This window comes from Dipodomys spectabilis, unplaced genomic scaffold (assembly GCF_019054845.1).
Source record: "Dipodomys spectabilis isolate Male_0828 unplaced genomic scaffold, ASM1905484v1 ptg000019l, whole genome shotgun sequence".
NCBI classification, from domain to species: domain Eukaryota; kingdom Metazoa; phylum Chordata; class Mammalia; order Rodentia; family Heteromyidae; genus Dipodomys; species Dipodomys spectabilis.
The window spans coordinates 8646242-8668593 of NW_024870696.1; the positions used below are offsets into that span (position 1 = coordinate 8646242).

Consider the following 22352-nt stretch of genomic DNA (forward strand, 5'->3'; position numbering starts at 1 on the left):
CACACACACACACACACACTCACACACACACACACACACACACACACAATCCATTCCCCATTTATCTGTCTATCCGTCCATTTCTTCATCCATTCTCCACCGACCCACCCATCCATCTATTCATTATCCCATCCTCCATCCATCCATTCATACTCCATCCATTCCCCACCCATCCATCATCCATGCACCTTCCATCCATCCATCCATCCATCCATCCATCCATCCATCCATCCACACACCCATCCACCCACCCACCCACCAATCCATTACCAACCACTTCCCTACTTTAGGGCTGGAAGCTCAGATTTCCAGTCCTGCAGCACAGACGGCAGGATATGTGGGAGTTTGGGCTGGCCGCCCAGGTGGGGGTAGGGCCTCCACTCCTAAGAGGTAGAGGCCGGGAGGCCAGCGAGGCCCGGGGGTGTGGCGGCGGCTGAGCCAGCCCATCCGAGCCATCACCTTCGGACGCCCCTGTGCCACGTGACTGTCGCCTCCTCCCTCCTCCCAGTCGCGCGCACGAGCCCGGGCGTCTCGACTCCCGCGCGCTCCCGGCTGGTCTCAGTTCCCGGGAGGAGCAGCCGCGGAGGAGGGAGCGAGCCAGCGAGGCGGCCCGGGGGAGCGCGCGCGAGCGGCGGCTGCCGGAGCCGCCTGTGCACGGGCGGCGGCGAGGGTAGCGGTCGCCTGGGCGGCGGGAGCAGGGGTTGGCTCGGCGTCCGCATCCGCCGAGTGTGATGAAGCTGCCTGGCTTCCCTGCTCCGCTCGCTGCCAGCTGACAGCTCCTGCACCCAGCCCGCCCGGGAGGGGAGACGCCGCGGGGCCGTGACCTTGGCCGAGAAGGTAAATAGAGGAGGCGGGAGGGGAGGAGGCGGCGCCACCCCGCGTCCTCCTGGCCCCCGGCCCGCGCCCCGCCCGGGCGCCGCGCCGCGGGAGCGTCCTCGGTGGCGGGCGGCCGTCCCCGGAGCCGGGCGCCGGGGCTGGGTTGGGCTGGGCTGGGGCGCAGCGCGCACACCGCGGTCCACGGTGCTGAAACTGCTGCCGGGCGCCGGCAGCGCCTCGCCGCGCGGGGCACACGCTGCCTGCCATTTGCTGCTGCCACCGGAGCCCAGCGAGGGGATCCGGCGCTCGCCGGCTTCCCCATCTTTGGCTGGTGACTTTGGGGCTCGTGCAGTTAGCCTTCTGTCGGTGACGATGGAGGTGATGGCTCTCCCAGCAGTTCTCATGGCTGCAATGTATTCTTTCCCTGCAAAGAACGGGCAGGATTACACCCTGGTGGACCCAGGGCAGGGAGGTGAAAGGAAGGGAGCAGTGGCTGGCCATGCAGGCGGGGAGAAAGGTTCAGTGGGTGCCCTGGCTGTGAAGGGGAGACCCAGGGGACTGACAGGTGTGGGGATTGGGCCTCTCTGATGCGCGGGCCAGGAGGGACTTGAGAGGGCTACTTGGAAACAGGGTGCTGCCCCTGGCTGCTCTTCTTTTCTGCCGTTTTGGGAAAACAGCAAGTGGAGACGCTAGTCTGGGGAACTCTGCAATAGAACAGGTAGCCTGTATTTGTTTTTGTTTCTGTTTTTTTTTTTTTTTAAGTTGAGTAACACTTTTTCAAACGAGGATGGTCAACACACACAGTACTAAACAGCCAAGTGACCATGTCTAACTGGAAAAGTGGAATTATGTCTTACAGCGTTCCCAGAGGTACTGGAGGTGTAAACCCTTTTCTAAATATATGTCCAGGGCTACTTCCTCCAGCCAAGACCCAGCTTGTTAGCGCTTCCTTGTAGAGTGAGCGCTCTAACTAGGAAAAAAAAAAGTCAGGGATCATCCTCCGGGGCTTTTCCATTGGGATCTCACTGGAGTCTCTAACCCTCTGCAGGGCAGTCTGGTAATTCCTGTATCTGAGCGCCAACTGCGTTTTGGGTGACATGGCCCAGGGGAATAATTATGGGCAGACCAGCAACGGGGTGGCAGATGAATCACCAAACATGCTGGTGTACAGAAAGGTAAGACCCCCGCCCCGTCCCAGGGAACTCCTGGATTTCTCCAATGTTTTTCTTCCTAGACTAGAATATCTATCCAAGTTGTGGCCTGTGGATTCCCAGCACACCAGTGATGGCATGCTATGCCTGAAGATCACCTGACATTCCCAAGTAGCACATACCTGTAGAAACCCAAAGAAGTAAATGAGGCTGGGCCCATTGCTTACTAATTTTCACCTAAGTTAATCAGGCCTGAGCTATTGCACCACGTTTGGTTATTAAATGTATTTATTTTGTTACACATGAATGAATAGCATCTGTCACAATTGTAAGAAGCCTTTTCTAATTCTCCTCCTAAACATGTAGGTTATAATAATTACATAAGTGTATCACATTTTAGAAATAAAAATAGACTACTTTGCAGCTCGCTGGCATAAGTGAAGGTGTGAATGAATATTGTTTAATGATTTTTTTACTCCCATTTCTAGGTTTGTGCCTTTGCCTTAATTATTTTTAAATTTGTATTGTTTGTATATTTTGCTAGGAGGGATCTACATTCTTACTAGAATTAGTCCAATCAGTGTATTTCAGGGGATCTTTTTTATCCTCCTAAACAGATCTGCTAGCTTTGTATATCTATTCATAATGCTGTCAGCAACAAACTTGTAGACACTGAGCCACCATAACAAGGATGCATTTGGATATTGTAAGTGATTCGGAGCGGTTGCTTAGGTAACTTCACTATGGTTATAATCAACAATCTTACTAAAATTAAGGATGCAGTTTTTTATGTAATGTACCAGCTGTATTCTGTTGTGTTTTATACTAGGATTATTTCTCTTTGCTTTGCTTTCCTTTTCTTTCACTGGTGTGAGGGGCTGGTACCAGGACTTGAACTCGGGGACTCGTACCCTCTCTTGTCTTTCTTGCTCACTGCTGGTGCTTTATCACTTGAGCCATATTTTCAACCCAGCTTTTTTGCTGGTTAATTAGAGATAAGAATCTTGCAGCCTCCCCTGCCTGGATGGCTTTGAACTGAGTTCCTCCAAATCTCAGTTTCTTGAGTAGCAAGGAATACATGTGTGAACCACCACTGAAAGGGAGGATTTTATTTCTTCAGCATATTATCTGGAATGCTTATTGGCTCAGCTTTCTTTTTTTTTTCTTCTTCTGTTTCTTTCCCCCATCCCCCACTTTTTTCTTTGTTATAGGGTCCTACTATGTAGGCCACAGTGGTCATGAACTTGTAGTCCTCCTGTTTCAGCCCAGTGCTGGGATTGTAGGCATGAATCACCATACTGGGCTTTTTCTTTAATTAGTGGAAAACTGACACGGGTAAAAAGGAAATCAAACCTTGGTTCCACTGATGTTACCTCACTCACAGCCTTTAACTCACTGATTAAGGGCTGTGATTGGAGTGAGCCCATTGAAGAGTTCAGAATGAGTTTGCATTTGGGGTTCAAATTAAGGTGTTAACCGATTATGAATGAAGAGGTAAGGCTGCAGTACTATGTTGATCTGCATGAAATGAGTTACTATGTGGCTTGGTATCACTAAGGGTAATGGCGACTGTGTGTAACTGAGTATATTATTACTGCTTCAATGAGATGTTAAGCATTCTGGCACAGTCTGGAAGTCACCTTATTTAGGTAGAGCTTTTTTCTGTATCTATGAATTCAGTTACCTGGTGTCTATACAGTGTGATGGGAGAGAACAATTAGAGGTTGACTGAATCTTTTTATCCAAATAGGTAAATCAAGAAAATAATCCATATGTGCCTAAATTATTACTATTCTTTTTCTACATTGATTAAAGTAACTGGACACTTGCTTTCTCCATATAAAATTGGTTGTGAGGAAAAAGTTGGTAACAGTCAGGCACTTTAAAATGTTATATTTTCTATTGTTTGGAATGTCTCTGAATCTTGTACCACATAAAATATGAGGATTGGGCTGGGAAGGTGGCTCAGTGGTAGAGCGCTTGCCTTGCATGCCCGAGGCCCTGGGTTCGATTCCTCAGCACCACATAAGCAAAAAGAAAAAAGCTGGAAGTGGCGCTGTGGCTCAAGTGGTAGAGTGCTAGCCTTGAGCTGAAGAGCTGAGGGACAGCGCCCAGGCCCAGAGTTCAGGACCCACGACCGGACCAAAAAAAAAAAAAAAATGAGGATTTAAAATTCTATTGTGTGAATTCATATAATGTGGAGAGTTGGGCTTCTGGATGGAATATTAAGTCAAATAACTATATTTTCTCCCTAGTTGCTTATATAAGATTGAGGCTTAGTTGATTGGACGATTAATAAATTACCTTGACTGGAAACAATATGATGTTAACCAATGCGTCTGATTTAGACAATGCTAATGAGAACAAGTAAAATAAGAAGATTGAGGTTTCAGAAACAGTTCTTAGTGTACCTGAACCTCATATTGTGAATTTTCCACTTACTTTATAAATTAAATATGGCTTGAAATTGCTAATTTGTCTAATTTTAGCAGAGTGGGATGATACTGAGAAGAAAACATTTCATTTTTTTTTTTAAAAAACACTATTATTGGTTATACTTGTGATACTCATCTGATTTTTCTTTTATTATTAGTTCTTTATCCAGGGCTAATGACACATATAATTCACTTTTTAGAAAAAAATTCCAGATAAACTACTATTGGGAAAAAACTCAGTTCTGTAAATTTGCTCATAATGCTTAATTTGGGTTACCAGTCCATTCTTTCATTCTCTAAGCATGTGCTTCTATGTTTCAATTTTGGTGCAATAAATAACAAATTATAAATAAAATCCAGATAGTTCATAAAGAAACAGTTTTCTGCTAGTTATTATGGAACACAGTCTATGTCTGTATGCATATTCAATAGGACATTATGAATTTTATGTTTCTGTTTGTCTCTGTTTCTTACATTAGTAAGATAATATATGTTAAAGACAGCTCAATTTTAGTGTGAAAAAAGTGAAGTAATTGAAGAAGGTTGTAGATTAATTATGCTTGAGTACTGGGATATTTCAACTGCTTTACTTTCATGAAAGAATAAGCACTGTAATACAATGCTTATTAATCAGGAAGTCAAGGAAAGGCTTACAAAAGATCTTTAGTCCTAACAGGGGATTGCTCACTGACAGTGGAGAGAATGGTAGAGAATTGCTGTTTTATTGACTCAGGCCAATTTTCCACTTCTGCTACTGTGTTGAAGGCCATTCTTGAAAGCGTTCTGATCTGGCAGCATGCAAGGTATTCTACCATTTCCTTCTCCTCCCTTCCTTCATGCCACCTTTGCTACCTTATTACTCAAAATTTGGTCCCACGTATGCATGTGATGTATTAATGTATGCATGTATGCATAATGTATGCATGTGATGTGGCATTCTGTCTTCCCAGGCTGTGAATGACTCTTGAGTAGGATCCAGTGAATGGCAATCAAGGTAAAGGACACACAGACACACAGACACACAGACCCACAACAAAGCTTGGATGCATCTTTTCTTGTTTGTCTGATGTCTTTTTTCCTTAGGGTTACCCGGATGTGAATTGTAGAAAAATTGCTCCAAATAATGGAAAACTCCAAAGACCTATTTATCCTATGGAAACGTTCATGATGATTTCATTTTTTAATTTTAAATTTTTATTTTTTTGGTAGTGTTAAGGATTGAACTCAGGGCCTCGGCGCTGTCCCTGAGCTCTTTTGCTCAAGGCTAGAACTCTATCAGTTTGAGCCACAGCATCACTCCCCATTTTCTGATGGTTAATTGGGTATTAGAGTCTCATGGGGACTTTTCGGCCTGGCTGAAAAGGACCAGGCTTTGAACTATGGTCCCGAGAACTCAAACTCCTTAGTAGTTAGGATTACAAGTGTGAGTCACCAACAGGGCCTGACACTTCATGGTGATTTTATGGAGAAGAATTCCACAGTAGAGGAGTCCAAGCCGCCATTATGAAGGCTTCATTCCACACATGTGCTGTTTGAGATTAGTGCTGGTATCTGCAATTCAGTTTCAGATGCTTGCTGGAGCTTTTTGGTTCAGTGGAAGTCTCTAAAGAGTTCATTTTATGTATGAGGCACATTTTAAAACTCCTTATGATTGGAATATTTACCTTACCAATTCTTTGATTTATAGTGCTGCCTTTTTCATGATCAGCTCATTAGAGTGTTTTTTTAATGTATCTGAAGATATCGTTAAAAGTTCATAATGTGATGCCTTTTCTTCTTTGAAACTCCCGAGGCTTCCCTCAGACATGTAACTAGACGGAAGCTAGAAGTAATTGATTTCTTTAAGATCCAGCCAGTTTTAACTGGTCTCAGATACAAACGAAGCTGCCTGACAGATCTGCAGAGGTGTCACATCAGAGTTGGGTTTGGTTTGGGGCTGATGGATATGTAGCAGTACTTTTAGTTTTGGTCTGTTTTGGAGGAAATCTATATTGGTGGCCAGTACTCTGTGCAAAGAACAGGCAAGCTAGAACCAAGAGTACAAGGAGGCACACTTGGAGTTTGGTGTCTGGCCAGCGAGCTACCCAATAGACAGCATACATCACTTCTGTCCCGCAGCTGACACGCTTGTGTTAGAAAAACAAAATTCTAGGGCACCTTGGGGCCAGTAATTCAAATTGTCTGTAATGCTGGTGTCTCACTAGCAAGAATGCTCCAAATGTCCAATAATTTTTGATACGATGGCAGCAACTATTTATGTTCCACCTGTCAGGAAAGAGACTGCACCGTTTCCTCATTTATTATCTGACTGGAATGACTGCTTTTGGAAGCAGCAAACCTATCAAGTCCACACTGCTTCTGCTCTGCCCTGTCCCCACTCTCTTCTCCTACCCTTCTCTCACTTCACTGTCTGCATCGCTTTCTACTGGATTTCTTTTCTTTTTTAATCAAAGCAGAACTCAGGGTAATGATATAAAAGTTCACTAGCATGCTCTTGATTTTACTTGTAAAATAAAAGAACAACATTTCTTTTTTCTATGGGCAATGTCTTTGGGAGAGGAAGAAAGGCATCAGCCTTCCTTGAGTCTTGCCCAGCACAGCTCTCACATAATTTGGTAGTATGTTCTTGTGACATGGCACTAGCTTACTTTGTAGGGAAGAGACTATTTATTCCAAATGGGGGGGGGGTGTTGAACTCATGGTCTTGCACTTGCTAAGTAGATGCTTTACCACTTGAGCCAATCCCTCAGGCTTTTCCCCCTCCCATTATTTTATTTTATTTTATTTATTTATTTTAAGGTTCTTCCTTATTAAATTCTATTTTATTGTAAAGATGCTGTACAGAGGGGTTACAGTTACATGAGTAAGGTCATGAGTACCTTCCTTGTCAAGTATTGTTAGCCCCTCCTTTGTTCTCCCACTATCCCTTCCTTCCTCCACCTCCCTCAGTCCTCCTCGTCCCTGAAGTTGTAAAGTTCATTTCCAATACACTGTCTTGTGGGTATCGTTGTTGCAATGGGTCATCCTGTGTCCTTGTTTTAACATTTTCTTATTCCTCTTTCCCTCCCCCAATTAGACAAATGTATATTCAAGATGCAAGGTACCAAAGTCAAGTACAGTGACAACAGGGGTTATACCATAGGGGGAAGAACATACAAAGGAAACAAAAAAAAATCACATAGTACATTAAAAAAAACAACAACAACGACATACCCCTTGTGATCAGATCTTGGGGTTCATTTTATTTAGCATCATCTTATTTGGTCATATGTACATAGCTTTTGAGCTTTTTTGCTCATCTGATAACATTATCCTAGACATATACTAATTATTGCCAATATGGGAAGCCATGGGACCTATAGTTCTTTGAGTCTGCCTTACTTCATTTAATATGATTTTTTCCAGATGTCTTATTTTTTGCCTAGGCTGTCCAGGACTGAGATCCTACTATTTATGCTTCCTTTTGTAGTTAGGATGCAGGAATGCACTATCACAAACAGCTTTTGCTGTTGAGATGGAGTTTCATAAACATTTTTACTTGAGCTAATCTGGAACTACCAATCTTCTTATCTCAGTTTCCTGAGTAGCTGGGTTAATGGGTTTATGCCATCACACTGGACTATCTTTAATTAATCAATTAATTAATTAATTATCTTAATCTTAATCTGTCCAGCTTTATACATATTAGTAGAGTAGAGAATATTTGTATGTGGCAAAAAGACAATTATGAAAGTCAAGAAGATTATAAATAGATGCTCACAAAATGAAGTATTAATTGATTGATTGCAAAAGTAATATATAGATGAGTAATAGTTACATAAGTCGGGTGATGAGTACATGTCTTTTTAACAATGTCACCTCTTCCCTCATTTTCTCCTAGTACTTTTTCCTTCCTGACCACCTACCCCCACAAATTGTATTGTTCATTTTCAACATAGTGTCTAGTAAGTATCACTGCTGAAGTAGTTCACCCTTTGTCCCACCATTTCTGTGCACAAAAAGGTATGTATTTAAAGCTTCAATTGGAGCATGGGTGGGAGGAGGCAAAGAGAGCATTGTCTTATTGTTTCTCCTCCAATTCAATAGTTCATAAGAACATTTCAGAACCCAGACTGTTGCCTATCTGGATACACACATCCTGGCATGTTCTCTGAGACAAGCTAGGGGCATCATCTGACATTTCCAGTGGGTGACACATTCATGATGAATTTTAGATAATAATTAACTTGTGTTCATAGTTGAACTCTTCCCTCACCAGTTGTTGCTTGCCAGTGCTATTCATGGGATTAAGATAAGCATTTGTGGCTTGAATTTTATTTCTTCTGTATCCCATTTCCAATTTTTCTGAATCTAATTGATCAGAGGAAAGTACAGACATCCTGAGAGAAGCAATCCAGGGATTTTATTGCCTTCTAACAGCTCTGTGGTTCTTTGCTGTGATGGGAAGCATGATATTTTTAGTTGATGTGGGTGAGAGATCATCATTGTAGGGAAAAATGGAAAGATTTCAGATTTGGACAATTTAGTGACCTAGTAAATGTTAAGTCTCCTTGAAAATAGGACTGTAGAACAAACTACCCAAAAAATTATCCTGTACTTCTTATTCATGAATGTCAGGGTTCCAAAGACCACTGGCCAACAAAATATCAATCTAATTATAGAATTAGTCAACAAAATATCAACCTAATTATAGAATAATTGTAAATGACAATATGGTTGGCCAGTTCCTTAGGACAAGAGCCCTGGCTTTTTTTTTCCCTTGCCATTTCTTTCTGTCATTTACCCAGGTCAGCTGAGAAGTTAGCTTTCTTTTTAAATTCCTTTATCTTATAACTCACTCAATTGATGAGAGTTGAAGAACAACAGAACTCCTTAAAAAATTATCCTTAGTTTTTTTTTTTTGTTTGTTTGTATGTTCTTCCCCCATGCTATAACCCCTGTTGTCACTCTATTTGATTCTGGTGTCATGCATCTTGTATATACATTTTTCTAATTTGGGGAGGGGAAGAGGAATAACAAAATGCTGAAATAAGGATACAGGATGACCAATTTTAACAATGAGATGTACAAGACAATATGTTGAAAACGAATTTTCCAACTTTCTTGGGGGGGAGGGAGGAGTTGGGGAGGTGGGGAGGAAAGGGATGGTAGGGGAAAAACAAAGGAGGGGTTAACAATGCTCCATAGGAAATGGACTCATTACCTTGCTCATGTAACTGTAACACCTCTGAATAGTATCTTTACAATATATATATATATATATATGCATATATATATATTATTCTTAATTGTACAAAGAGGTTTCAGTTCAACATGTGAATTTCTGGTTACAATGCATCTTGATCAATGTTACCCCTTGAGAACTCTTTTCTGTTTACTTCTCTTCTTTTTAAAAAAAATTGGTATTGGGGCTTGAATTTAGGTCTACAAGCTCTTGCTTGGATTTTTCACTGAAGGCTGAATTCTACCACTTGAGTCACACTTCCATTTCTGGCTTTTTTGCTGGTTAATTGGAGATAGTTGGTGGACTTTTCTGCTTATCTAATATCAAGCAGCAATCCTTAGATCTCAGCCTCTTAACTAGCTAAGGTTATAGATGTGAACGCTTATAGACAATCATCAGCTTGACTTCTGCTCCATTGGTATTTCTCACATGATGGAGACTAGAGCATATTTAGACAAAGTAACCTATCTGGAAACACAAGTTATTCTCTCTTCTAGAAAAAGCACACGAAAACCAATGTTGTGCTGTTTGCTGAGTCCTTAAGAAGAAATATGAAATCTTTATTTTCAGTCTTTGGGGTGGTGAAGAAGTTGAGAGTTTTCTTAAAGAGACAGCGTGCTGAAGTGGAAGAGCCTTGTGCACTGAGAGAAGGAAGTCTTGGTTGTAAATTCAGCTCTGTCACTCTTTAGTGGCAGAACTGCTAACTCCTTCCTTTCATTTTTTTTGTCTGTGAATTGATGAAAAATAAAGACGTATTCTTCATGGCATGTTTAAAGATAAAACGAAATAACTGAGGGAAATTTTCTTGAATAGAATTTAACACATATTAGGACTTCAATTTTAAAGCCAGCTATAATAACTGATAATGATATATTATAACTACTCATTTGATAACATCTATTAAATACTTTGTATGTGCAAGATGAAGTATAATATGTGGTTATATTTGTTGGTACAGAGAAAAGAAAGTGGAACCATGGGCAATAGAAGGCAGACTTGAGTGAAAAAGCTAAGAGACAGCATCAAGACCCCGAGTGCAAGCCCCAATTCTAGCACAAAAACAAACAAACAAAAAACAAGGGCTTAAAAGTAATTTTTTGAAAGACTACAATGTAAATAAGATTTAAAAGAAGTGGTTCACCCTTTGTCCCACCATTTCTGTACACAGAAAAGTATGTATTTAAACCTTCCGTTGGGGCACCGATAGGAGGAGGCACCGAGAGCATTGTCTTATTGTTTCCTCTCCAGTCCAGTAGTTTATAAGAACCCTTTGGAACTCAGGTTGTTGTCTTTTTGGGCACCACACATCCTGACATGTTCTCCAAGACAAGCTAGGAGCATCACCTGCCATTTCCAGGGGGTGACACTTTCATGATGAATTTTAAATAAGGTAAGGGTTTAAGATATACTAGAATAAATGATATCAGTCATCTGCTCAGTTTATGATTATTTTTGTATTGTTGAAATTTATAGTTGTCTAAACGAGGTATGGTCCTCCTATTGTCTATCAGTAACAGTCTCCACCATGCTGAGACCCTACAGGACTTGCTGCGACTTGCTGATGAGTATCTTAGCTAGGATCTGTGTTATAGTATCTTAGACCTACACCATAAGGACTGACTCTGGGAAGATGGAGAAAACACAAAGCTTCTGTTTAACAGAGATTTAACGTGATTGAAGTCCTTTTTTGAGAATTTAAAATTGGAGTATGGAGTATGAAGGAATCAGGTGGTTTTTTTTTTTTGTCGGTCATGGGGCTTGAACTCTGGGCCTGGGCGCTGTCCCTCAGCTCTTCAGCTCAAGGGGAGTGCTCTACCACTTGAGCTACAGCGCCACTTCCGGTTTTCTGGTGATTTATTGGAGATAGGAGTCTCACGGTCTCTCCTGCCCGGGCTGGCTTTGAACCGCGATCCTCAGATCTCAGCCTCCTGAGTAGCTAGGATTACAGGCGTGAGCCACCAGCGCCCGGCTGTTTTTTTTTTTTTAAACCACCTCCACCTTCTTGCTTTTTTCTCTATTTTTTTAAAAATAGGGAAAACATTTTTTTCTCTTTTATTTTGTAGAACTGAGGAAAAAACTTGGGGTTTGCTCTTTCACTGAGCTAAATCCCCAATTCCTAAATGTCTCAAAACTTTCAAAGGCAAGCTGCAACCTTTGCAGTGGTAATAATGATGAAATGGCATAAAACCAAGTCAGAAGAGCTAGTTGCAGTTTTTGACCCTACCCAACTAGTTATATGAGTTCTGGCAAATTCTTTCTCTCTCTCTCTCTCTCTCTCTCCCCCCCACCCCCATTTCCATCCCCTCTCCTTTTCCATCTTTCTTCTCTCTTTTTTGCTGAGTCTGGGTTTTGAACTCATAGCCTTGCACTTGCAGGCTGGTGTGCTATTACATAGCCTCATTTTCCCTCATATTTACGATAGGGACTCACTTCCTGTCTGCATGCCTGAGCCTTCATCTGCCTACTGTAGTGTTCTTGCCAATGATGGATCACAGGTATTTGCCATATTGTTTAGTCCCTCTGTGGAGGCCTGGTCATGAGTCTCGTGGACTTTTCTACCTGGGCTAGCTTGCACCACCATCCGATCTTGGGTTCCCTGGTATCTAGGACTACAAGTGTGCACCCAGTGAGAGCAAGTTTCTTAACCTCTCTCCATTTTCTTGTAAGAAGACTTGTGTCATTTATGAGCCCACACAAGTATAACCTTCATGGGACATGCAAAGCTCTTTATGTCAGTGAGACCGGTTCAATAGAAAGTGTTTCTTTAGTTGAGAAAAGTATAGAAAAATTTTAGCCTTTATACTTAAGGTAATAATTATTTCTAATGTTATTAATACACAATAAATATTCTCTGTTGTGGTGCTGGGACTGAGCATCACACATCTCACATACTAACCAAGCACTCTCTCTGTCACTGAATTTCATCCCAGCCATAAAAAATAACATGATTGTTATTTTCTAGGTTCATTTCCTCTTAGGATCAATGCTATTGTCACTTGTCCTAAACTTGGTACTTGGCATTTTGTTTTTGGACTTTCAGTTTATGGTTAACTATTGACTGAGTGCTTACCAAGCTCTTTATGTATAGAATCTGTTTTCCTTAAAATAATGTTGCATGTGTGTTATTAGCAACAGTGTCTTACTGCATAGCCCGGGCTTGCATAAAATTCCAGTTCTTTTGCTTATTCCCTGAGCGCCGTGGCATGTAACTTCATTCTCAGCTGGCATTCTATTTTTCTAATAAGAAAGATGAAATCTGACTCATTCAGACTGTGATTACCAGAGGTCACTCAAAAATTAGTGCCAGAATTGGTGAGCTCTGTGAGGATGGAAACAACTATTTTTCCCTTACGTGTCACAGTGCCTCTAACAAGGCAGAAAATAGGTGTCCCTGAATGGTGGTTGCATAAACACACAGATGAATGAATAGGAGCATGAATGGATGCCTGCTCCTCTTGCTTCTTTACTGTGTTTCTGTTTAGATAAATTAGTGAATGGGAAGGACACCAGAACTCAATTCATTCAGTACACACACACTGAGCCTAGACTGGTATTGAGTGGCTACATGTATAAGAGTTGTGAACAATGCAGACACTGTCTGAGCCTTTAATGAGCTTAGTTTACAGAAGATGGATGCCAATCAACTTACCACGGGGGTTATTGATTGATGCCCTTGAAGAGGAAGACTTTGGTGAAAGAGGAATTTATTCTTTTTTTGTAGTTATTACCTGGCTTCCAAAATAAATATGTTGATATCTAGCTCCTGCCTACAGTTCTAAGTACCTAGTAGAGCGTCTGAGGCTAACAGCTTTTGATATTTTTAATAAACGCTTAGGGAAATTAGCCAAAGGCTGCTAAGTGGACTGAACAATCCTCAGGACTTCAAGGTAGATGAGTTTCAATGGCTATTTTTATCTGTCATGAAAGCAAAATTTTTTTTGGGGGGGGTCAGGTTGTGGGGCCTGAACTCTGGGCCTGGGCGCTGTCCCTCGGCTCTTCAGCTCAAGGCTAGCGCTCTACCACTTGAGCCACAGCGCCACTTCCGGCTTTTTTCTTATTGCTTATGTGGTGCTGAGGAATCGAACCCAGGGCCTTGAGCATGCAAGGCAAGCGCTCTACCACTGAGCCACCTTCCCAGCCCTGAAAGCAAATATTTCTTTCCTTCATTTCTCAGTCAGATCTCCCAATTCTGTCAAGATAATGCTCTTTAAATTAGATACCATGACCAAAAATTATAAAAATGTACATTAACACATACAAGAATATGCACAAATACACATACATATATACATACACACATGTGTGAACATATATTAATTATAATCAATCTGACTAAAGTATGATATTTGTATGTGTGAGATACTGTGGTAAAACTCCTTTGCACATTTGTATACACTTTAACAAAAATGAACATTAGGTATACTTTTTTTTTTTTGTCAGTCCTGGGGCTTGAACTCTGGGCCTGGACACTGACCCTGAGCTCCTTTTGCTCAAGGCTAGCACTCTACCACTTAACCCACACAGTGCCATGTGTGTCTTTTTCTGTGATTAATTGGAGATAAGAGTCTCACAGACTTTCCTGCCTAGGCTGGCTTTGAACTGAAATCCTCAGATCTCAGCCTCTTGAGTAGCTTCAACAGTGCCCAGCTGACATCAGATTCCTATCTGCATTTTCTCCCTTTACTCTTCATTCATCTAGCTCTTTCCTCTTGACCCTACCCTATTCCTTTTGAGTCCCTGTTTCCTGGTGTTTTATTTTGCTGAATTTTGATTTTGGCTTTCTGAGGAATTACACTATTTGATATCTCCCATGAATCTACCATATTTCATTTAATACATTTCTATATGCTTGCATACTGCCCAATGTATTCACTTATGAGTTTGTAAGCTCGATTTAGCATTCACATATAAGGGAAAAACATGGATCCCTTGTGTCTCTGGGACTTATGAGTGAGGGAGAAGGTAGGGAGAAGGATGGGTGAGAATGTTGAAATAGGAAACACTGATCAAGATATATTGTATTTGTTAAATGGCAACTCTTTTTCACAACTACTTAGAGATAATAAATTTAAAAAATTAGAAAGTGTAGGTAGTAGTTGGAGTGGAGTTGATGTGTGGAAAAGGTAAAGAAAGGCAAATATAGTCAAAATATTTCATATAATTCATGAAAACGGATTTGGGAAGGGGCAGGGGAGAGGAAGGAAAAAGATGGAAGGGGCAACTCTGATCAAGATGTGTTGTGTCCATAAATAGACATGATAAAATTACACCCTCTTGTATAACTAAATAATGCAAATACAACAATAAATTAGCTAGCAAAAAGGGAGACGGTGAGACTTTTGTAATTAGACAAAAGTATTGGTTGAGCTTTTAAGAGTTTCCCCACAGACTTAATGGGTCTGAGTACACTTTATATGAAAGTTATTATACACCCCTGAATCTCACTATTCTTATCTGTAAAGTTAGATGGGAATGATAAGTTATAGTTAGGAATATGTGGCTAATTCATGGCAAACTTGGATGAGTAGGAATTCTTCAGTAGGTGATTGTTGATTATAAAGGGTCAGAAGAGGAGCCTGGATTTCCCTACATATGGAAGTGATGGAGTTTAAGGGATATTTCCCTCTCAGATTTACTCATTCTCTGTCCCCCCCTTTCCTGCCCCATTCTGGGATTGAACTCAAGTCCATGTGCTTACTGCTTGAGCAATTCCTTTAGTCTATCATTTTGCTAGTTAATAAAAGATGAAGTCCTGCAGACTTTTCTGCCCAGGCTAGCTTTGAATCATGATCCTCAAGGTCTCAGTATGAACTACTGACATGTGGCTTCTCTTTTGTGGTGAGACTGTCTTACCCTGGCCTTGAATTTATGATTCTTCTGCTCAGCCTCCTGAATAGTATTATTAGTCTTCTTTGCTTTTGATGCTTTGTTTAAAGATTTTTCGTATGATGATTATATAATGAGGAGTTCTTAATTTTTTTTTTATTATAGCACAGTTCTAAACAACACGGAAAAGGAATAGAGAAGATAACATAGAGAAGTTTCATGTGCCCATCACACAGTGTTAACAATCATTAACTGTGGCTAAGTCTTGTTTCATTTCTACATCCTTTTTTGCTATCCACCAGTTGATTGTTTAAAGTACAATCTTGGAAAACATGTCACTTAGAATGTAAATTATTCACCTCATTGGTAGTTGGTAAAGGTCTCAAGGAGATCCCTGAGAGAAGAAAGGGGGTGCGGTTTCTCAACTTTGTCCTTCAGTTTCTCGTCTCTGAATTCAGAAGAGAATTCTCAGGCAGTCACAGAACAAGAGACAGAGATGTATTCAGCAGTAAAACAAAAAGAACAGATATGATATGCCTCACAGGCAGGATGTAGGAAAGGAAAGGACAGTGCACAGACATCGGTGCAGGCATAGGAACAAAGGTGTGCCACTGACTTATCTAACATTAGGGGTAGTTACACTAGGTCAAACAGGGCTGGAGGAGAGAGGTTCACATAAGCAAGCAGTCTTAGAAACCATGTGGCCTGGCTGACCATTTTTATCAGTTCAGGGTCTGTGAGTGGTCCAAGAAACGTTGTTACCATCATTTGGGGAGAACAATCTGGTTCCTGTGTAACAAAGATTTCTGCTCCAGGGTGCAGCCTCATCATCATAGGTAATTGATCTCACTGGAGAATAATCTATCTGCCAAGGTAGGCTCTTCTGTTCCCCTGAGGTAGTTTTGGTTCCTTGTCATAAAGATGTATTCAAGTTTCTTTTGTCCGAAGTGGACTGGAGGAAAGAGAGTATCAGGATAATGGAGACAGCTGCAAAATGGAAACTAGAATGTTGGGTTTTTCTGTTTTTGGTTACCTGTGGATCCAAGTGGGCAATCATTTCCTAAAGAGCGTTTTTATTGCCGTTGAACATTAGAATAACATTTGTTGACTTTCTTGATGGGATAATATATTTGCCTACTGGTGTGCTAATGGCAAATTCTCTCGATTGCTGCTTCTGATGAGAATGTGATGGTGCAGTTTCTAAGCACCTGTTACAGTGCTTTTTGAGATACTTTCAAAGGTAAATACAATGGCATTGCATTGCTATTTGTCTGTGGTAATAATAATAATAAGCCTTAGTTCATGAGCCTTTAACTTTTCTTATTTGCATAAATGTGCCTTTTGCTTATTTAGTCTTTTTCTCTTTATTAGAATAACATATATAGCATAAAAATGTTCATTTTATTCTTCCTAAGCCTTACAGTTCAGTCCCTTTCAGTCCAGTCACATTGTTGTGCAGCCACCACCACCATCCATCACCTCCAGACCTTTGATTGCTGTTCTAAACTCTGCACCTGTTTAACAATAATTCTCATTCGTCTTCTCTGTGGTCCTTAGCAACTCATTCTGCGTTGTCTCTATGATGGTACTACTGTGATACTTCACATAAGCAAGAACATATAGTATGTGTCCTTTTGTGGGTGGCTGTTTCACTTAGTGTTTCCATCCATATTGTGTTCAGAATTTATTCTTTTTTGAAGATGGATGAATATTCTCCTTGCAGATGTGCCACACATTGTTTCCATCCATCCATCCATCCATCCATCCATCCATCCATCCATCCATCCATCCATCCATCCATCCATCCATCCATGCATCTATCCATCCATGGGCAATTGGGTTATTTCTCCCTTTGGCTGCTGTAAATCAAACAGCAATGAACACGGACATTACAGATATCTGTTCAAATCTCTGCTTTCCGTTCTTTTGGCAACTACCTATGAGTAGAATTACTGGAGAATATGCCGTACTGTTTTACATAATGGCTGTAGTATTTTACATTTCCAGAAGGATCCTATAAGTGTTCTAGTTACCCCATAATCTCACCTAGATCAATATTTTTCATTCTTTTTCTTTTTTGGTGGGGGGGGGGGGCTGAACTCTGAGCCTGGGCGCTGTCCCTCAGCTCTTCAGCTCAAGGCTAGCGCTCTACCACTTGAGCCACAGCGCCACTTCTGGCTTTTTTTCTTTTTGCTTATGTGGTGTTGAGGAATCGAACCCAGGGCCTCAGGCATGCAAGGCAAGCACTCTACCACTGAGCCACCTTCCCAGCCCCTCGTTCTTTTTCTTTTCCATTCCTCCTTTTTCCCTCCCTCCCTCCCTCCCTCCCTCCCTCCCTTCCTTCCTTCCTTCCTTCCTTCCTTCCTTCCTTCTTTCCTTCCTTCTTTCCTTCCTTCCTTCCTTCCTTCCTTCCTTCCTTCCTTCCTTCCTTCCTTCCTTCCTTCCTTCCTTCCTTCCTTCCTTCCTTCTTTCCTTTGGCTTCTTATCTCTCTCTCTCTCTTTCTCTCTCTCTCTCAAATAAAAAATCATGCTAATCTGAAATGATAGCTTCCTGGTGGTTTGATTCATATTTCCTAAAGGTCTGAACATATTTTCATGTGTTTACAGGTTATTTGTTTATTCTTGGAGAATCTATGAATTTTATTTTAAATGCAAGTCGAATTGTCATCACCTAGAAAGGGTTTTGGCCCAGAGAACCATATAACTCTTTAGATTTCTAACACAAATTTTATTATTCTTGTCTAGACTTCTGAGCTATATTTTAGCAGTGAGGAGGTCTTTACAGATGGTAACTTGAAATTGCTTTATGTTTACTTATTAGCTTGCCATCTACTGAGGAAAGAACTCTCAGCGATTGTAATTTCATTAGCAATTAACGTAAGTTCATGAAAGCTTTTATCCTTTCTTGTAGCCCAACAGTTAACTATTATTACTCGCAATTATTCAGATCTTTTATTTCCATTGAACATTAAAATAACATTTGGTGAATTTCATGATGGGATAATATTGTTACCTATTGATGTGCTAAGGGCAAGCATCTCCCCATTGCTGCTTCTGATGAGGTTGTAGTGGTGCTCATCACCACTCAGAGATCCCTGCTAGCTGGTTGCTGATAGCATCCATGACTGTAAAATAGGTAAGATCTTCTGCTGTCCTATATAGTGTAGCTTTGAATACTGGCCCTGCCACTAACTAGCTGTATGACAGACAAGTTACCAAGCCTATCTAAGACTTATGTGTAATTTGGGCTAAATGTGAGGAAAGTCTTGGCACAGTGCTTGGTAACCAATAAGCACCATGTTAGCATTGTTATTGGGTTTGTCTTACTGTTCTTCTTCCTCCCTCCCTCCCTCCCTCCCTCCCTCCCTTCCTCCCTCCCTCCCTTCCTTCCTCCCTCCCTTCCTTCCTTCCTTCCTTCCTTCCTTCCATCCTTCCTTCCTTCCTTCCTTCCTTCCCTCCTTCCTTCCTTTCTTTTTCTTTTCTTTCTCCCCCTCCCTCCCCCTCCTTTTCTCCCTCTTTTCCTCTCTCCTTCCTCTATTTTTCATCTTATTTATTTATTTATTTATTTTATTTTGTTCCAGTTACAGAGCTTGAACTCAGTAGGACACTCCTGAGCTTTTGTGTTTCAGAATGTAAAATCTGGGTCATTTAAAATAAGGCTGAAACACAGTTGATGTCTTCCAGATGAATGGTAGTAAAACTCAAATCCAGTTTTCTCTACTAAATAGTTTGGCCTTAATAGAGTACCCCAGTCAGACTCTTATATTAAACTTATTTCTCTGAGGAGGGCATCTTGCCATTTCCCTATGGTTTATCTCCTCCTTGCCTCTGACTGTCTATTTAAGTGCATTATTATTATTATTATTACTATATTTAGGTGGTTGTACAAAGGAATTGCCCCTTAACAAAGCAATTTATGAATATAAAATACTTTGAACAATGGAACCCCTTTCAGAGTTCTTATTCATCCCTCCCCTACCCATCCCTTCCCTCACTCGCCTTTCTTTTTATGATTTATTTAAACACTTTTTACTTCAGTGCTGAGGATGGAATCTGCAGAGCCTTCCATATATTGGTCATAAGCTCTACCATTGAGTCACACCCCAGCCCCATTTTTTTTTTTTTATCTGTGTATGGTTCATTGCTTTCTGCCTGTCTTCCCTGATGCTTTCATTATTTCTTTCATCTTTCTGTTCCACCTTCTTCTCAGCCCTTTCCTTTGCTTTCTCCTTCACTCTCCATTTCTCTGAGTAGTTATCCAGTAAGTTTTTCTTCTAATTTTTATACTTACATATGAAAATTTCTTTCCTTCCCTCCCTTCCTTCCTTTTTGCAGAACTGAGGGTTTGAACTCAAGAGGAGCTGGCATTTGCTAGACAGGTGCTCTACCACTGAGCCACGCCTTTAGCTCTAGTTTTGTTCCAGTCCTGGGCCTTGAATTCAAGGCTTCTTTTTTCCCTCACGTGTGAAAATTAGATCTAAATTATAAATATGTATGTATACACATATAGGATTATATACATGTATGCAAAAATGTATTAACTGAAGCATGTACGATACGTGAAGGGAGGGATTCCAATGGTCTAACTACTTTGAACAACTAACAGGTTAATGAAATGAGCACCAGGAAGCTGGGACTTGGGAAGCCAGAGGGGAGAAGTTCTGCCGAGGGTGGGGGTGGGGATAAATGGAAAGAGAAAGGGTGGGAGGAGTCACAAAAAAGTGGAAGTAGGAAATTTGAGGGGATGGGCAGGGTTGGTAGAGAGGGGAAAGAATTATGATGTATTATACTCATCAACTGACATGTGGAAATGAAATTCCTATGTAAAATTACTTCATGACAATGAAAAAACAAGTAAAGGTGGTGTGGAGCCATAGCAAGACAGCCGTAAAACACCAATAGTGAAAGGGGGCTTCTTCTTCCTTTCCTTCCCTTTTCCTCTCCTGGTCTCTCTTCTCTCTCCTCTTCACTCCTCTAAGCCTTTCCTGCCCCTCCCTTTTCTTTCTTATCTTTATTCTTTGCTCCCTCCCTCCCATGATCATCCAGTTGGTTGGAATTTTATCAACGTCCCTTGAGGTAGAGGCTGAGCATTAATGAGAATAAATGCACAGAAAGAATTAACCTTGAGTTCCTCATAATTGTAGTCACCTTGCAGTCCTGGCCTGGTCTGCTCATGCAAATGTCACTTATATATGTTTCTTGCTGGATTTTTAAAAATCAATTGCAGCTAAATAAATCTTAACCCATTCAATTCACATACCCAATGCTTTTTACTTTTAACTTGCAAGATATAATAAGACTCATTTCATTTAGCATAACATATTTATGTTTAGTATATATACATACATACATATATATGTCTACATAAACAAACATATATATATATAGAGAGAGAGAGAGAGAGTTTTATTTGAAGAACAATCTGTTTGCTCTCTAGGAATAAATCTGGTTTCTTTCAAGCAATTTAACTGAAAGATCCTTACTTAGATTAATTACGCATATGATTCAATTTAATTTAACAAATATTTATTGAATGAGTTTTATATGCAGTGCAATTTCCCAGAAGTATCAGGGAAGTGGGGAAAAGAATCAGTGATGATGATGACATGCCTATTGTCAGAGCACCATGCAGTCCTAACATGGGAGAAGCATGAGGTACAAGTATTTCCTAGTGCTTGTACACACACACACACACACACACACACACACACACACACACACACTAATGACCCCATAAAATTGATGGGCATTATTCAGTTTTTAAAAAATCTTATTTTCTTCCAGGAACAGGCATTTGAAATTTATGGGTGGGATCGAGGGGAAGGGGTCAGATGAGCGAGTAGATGAAGGGGGAGAATATATTCAGTGCATATGCTATGGTTATTCAATGCATAGTCTATGGAGCATAGTCTATGGAGCTAGGAAAATCGAGGTGAGGGATTAGGTTGGGATGCATGGGGGAGAATGATGAAAAGGATGATATCAATTAAGATTCATTGTACTAGTCGTTATGTCGAAAACGAACTTTACAACTTTGGTGCGGGGGCGGGGGGGGGGGGAGGATGGATTTGGGGGGGGTAGATGGGAAGAGATGGGAAGGGGAAACAAAGGAGGAGGCTACAATGCTTGATAAGAAATGTACTCATTACCTTGCCCACGTAATTGTAACTCCTCTGTACAGTATTTTCACAATAAAAAAAAGATTCATTGTACTCAAACTGGTTTGTTGGATGATAACCCCTTTATACAATTACTTAAAAGTCATAAAATATAATTCATAATTCTTATTTTCCAGTAAGAAAACTGGAATATGGAAAGTTTATCTTTTGCCCATATCAATAGTGTAAATAAATTATTCTAATTCATTTTACCACCAGTTCAGTAGGCTAGGGATGACAGGATGAACTTCTGTCAATGGCTCTAGTAAAGCATGGGTTCATGTATTTTAAGGAACATGCTTGTAGTTCCTACTTTCCTCCCCTTTGTCTGCATATAAGTGTGGTGGTTCATGTCTATAATCACAGCTACTTGAGAAGTGAAGCTAACATAATCAATTGGCTTTCCAGGCTAGCCTAGGCAAAGTTACCGTGATATCTCAGAAGCAAGTTGAGCATGGTACAGCATACCTATGGTCCCTGCTACTCAGAAGGCTGAAGTAGGAGGTCCAAAGCTTATCTGAAGAACAAACTAAAAGCCAAAGGACTGTAGGCATGATTCAAACAGTGAGAACCTGAATTTAATTTCTAGTATTACACACAGAAAAAAAAAATAAGAACAGGCTTGAAAAATACATTTTGTAAGATATAGAGAGCTGTAAGGCTATGAAGGTAGTGCTAAATGGACTTAGAGCTAAGAAAGTCTTATGCCCCTAAGAAGGTGGGCACTCTGTATAACACTTCC

The 22352-nt window shown here is 40.8% G+C and overlaps 1 protein-coding gene across 5 annotated transcripts in view; it reads left to right on the forward strand.

Annotated features, from left to right (window-relative positions):
* The first annotated feature begins 707 nt into the window (after positions 1-707).
* Positions 708-22352, forward strand: part of Rgs7 (regulator of G protein signaling 7) — a 413863-nt gene continuing 392218 nt past the window's right edge. For 4 of the 5 annotated variants that reach the window (XM_042674397.1, XM_042674396.1, XM_042674399.1 and 1 more), the window contains exon 1: positions 1914-1991. In XM_042674397.1, coding sequence (XP_042530331.1) covers positions 1914-1991 — 78 coding nt within the window. Of the gene's footprint in view, positions 838-1864; positions 1992-22352 lie in introns of those variants that run through there. The other variant, XM_042674394.1, reaches the window with a different exon arrangement.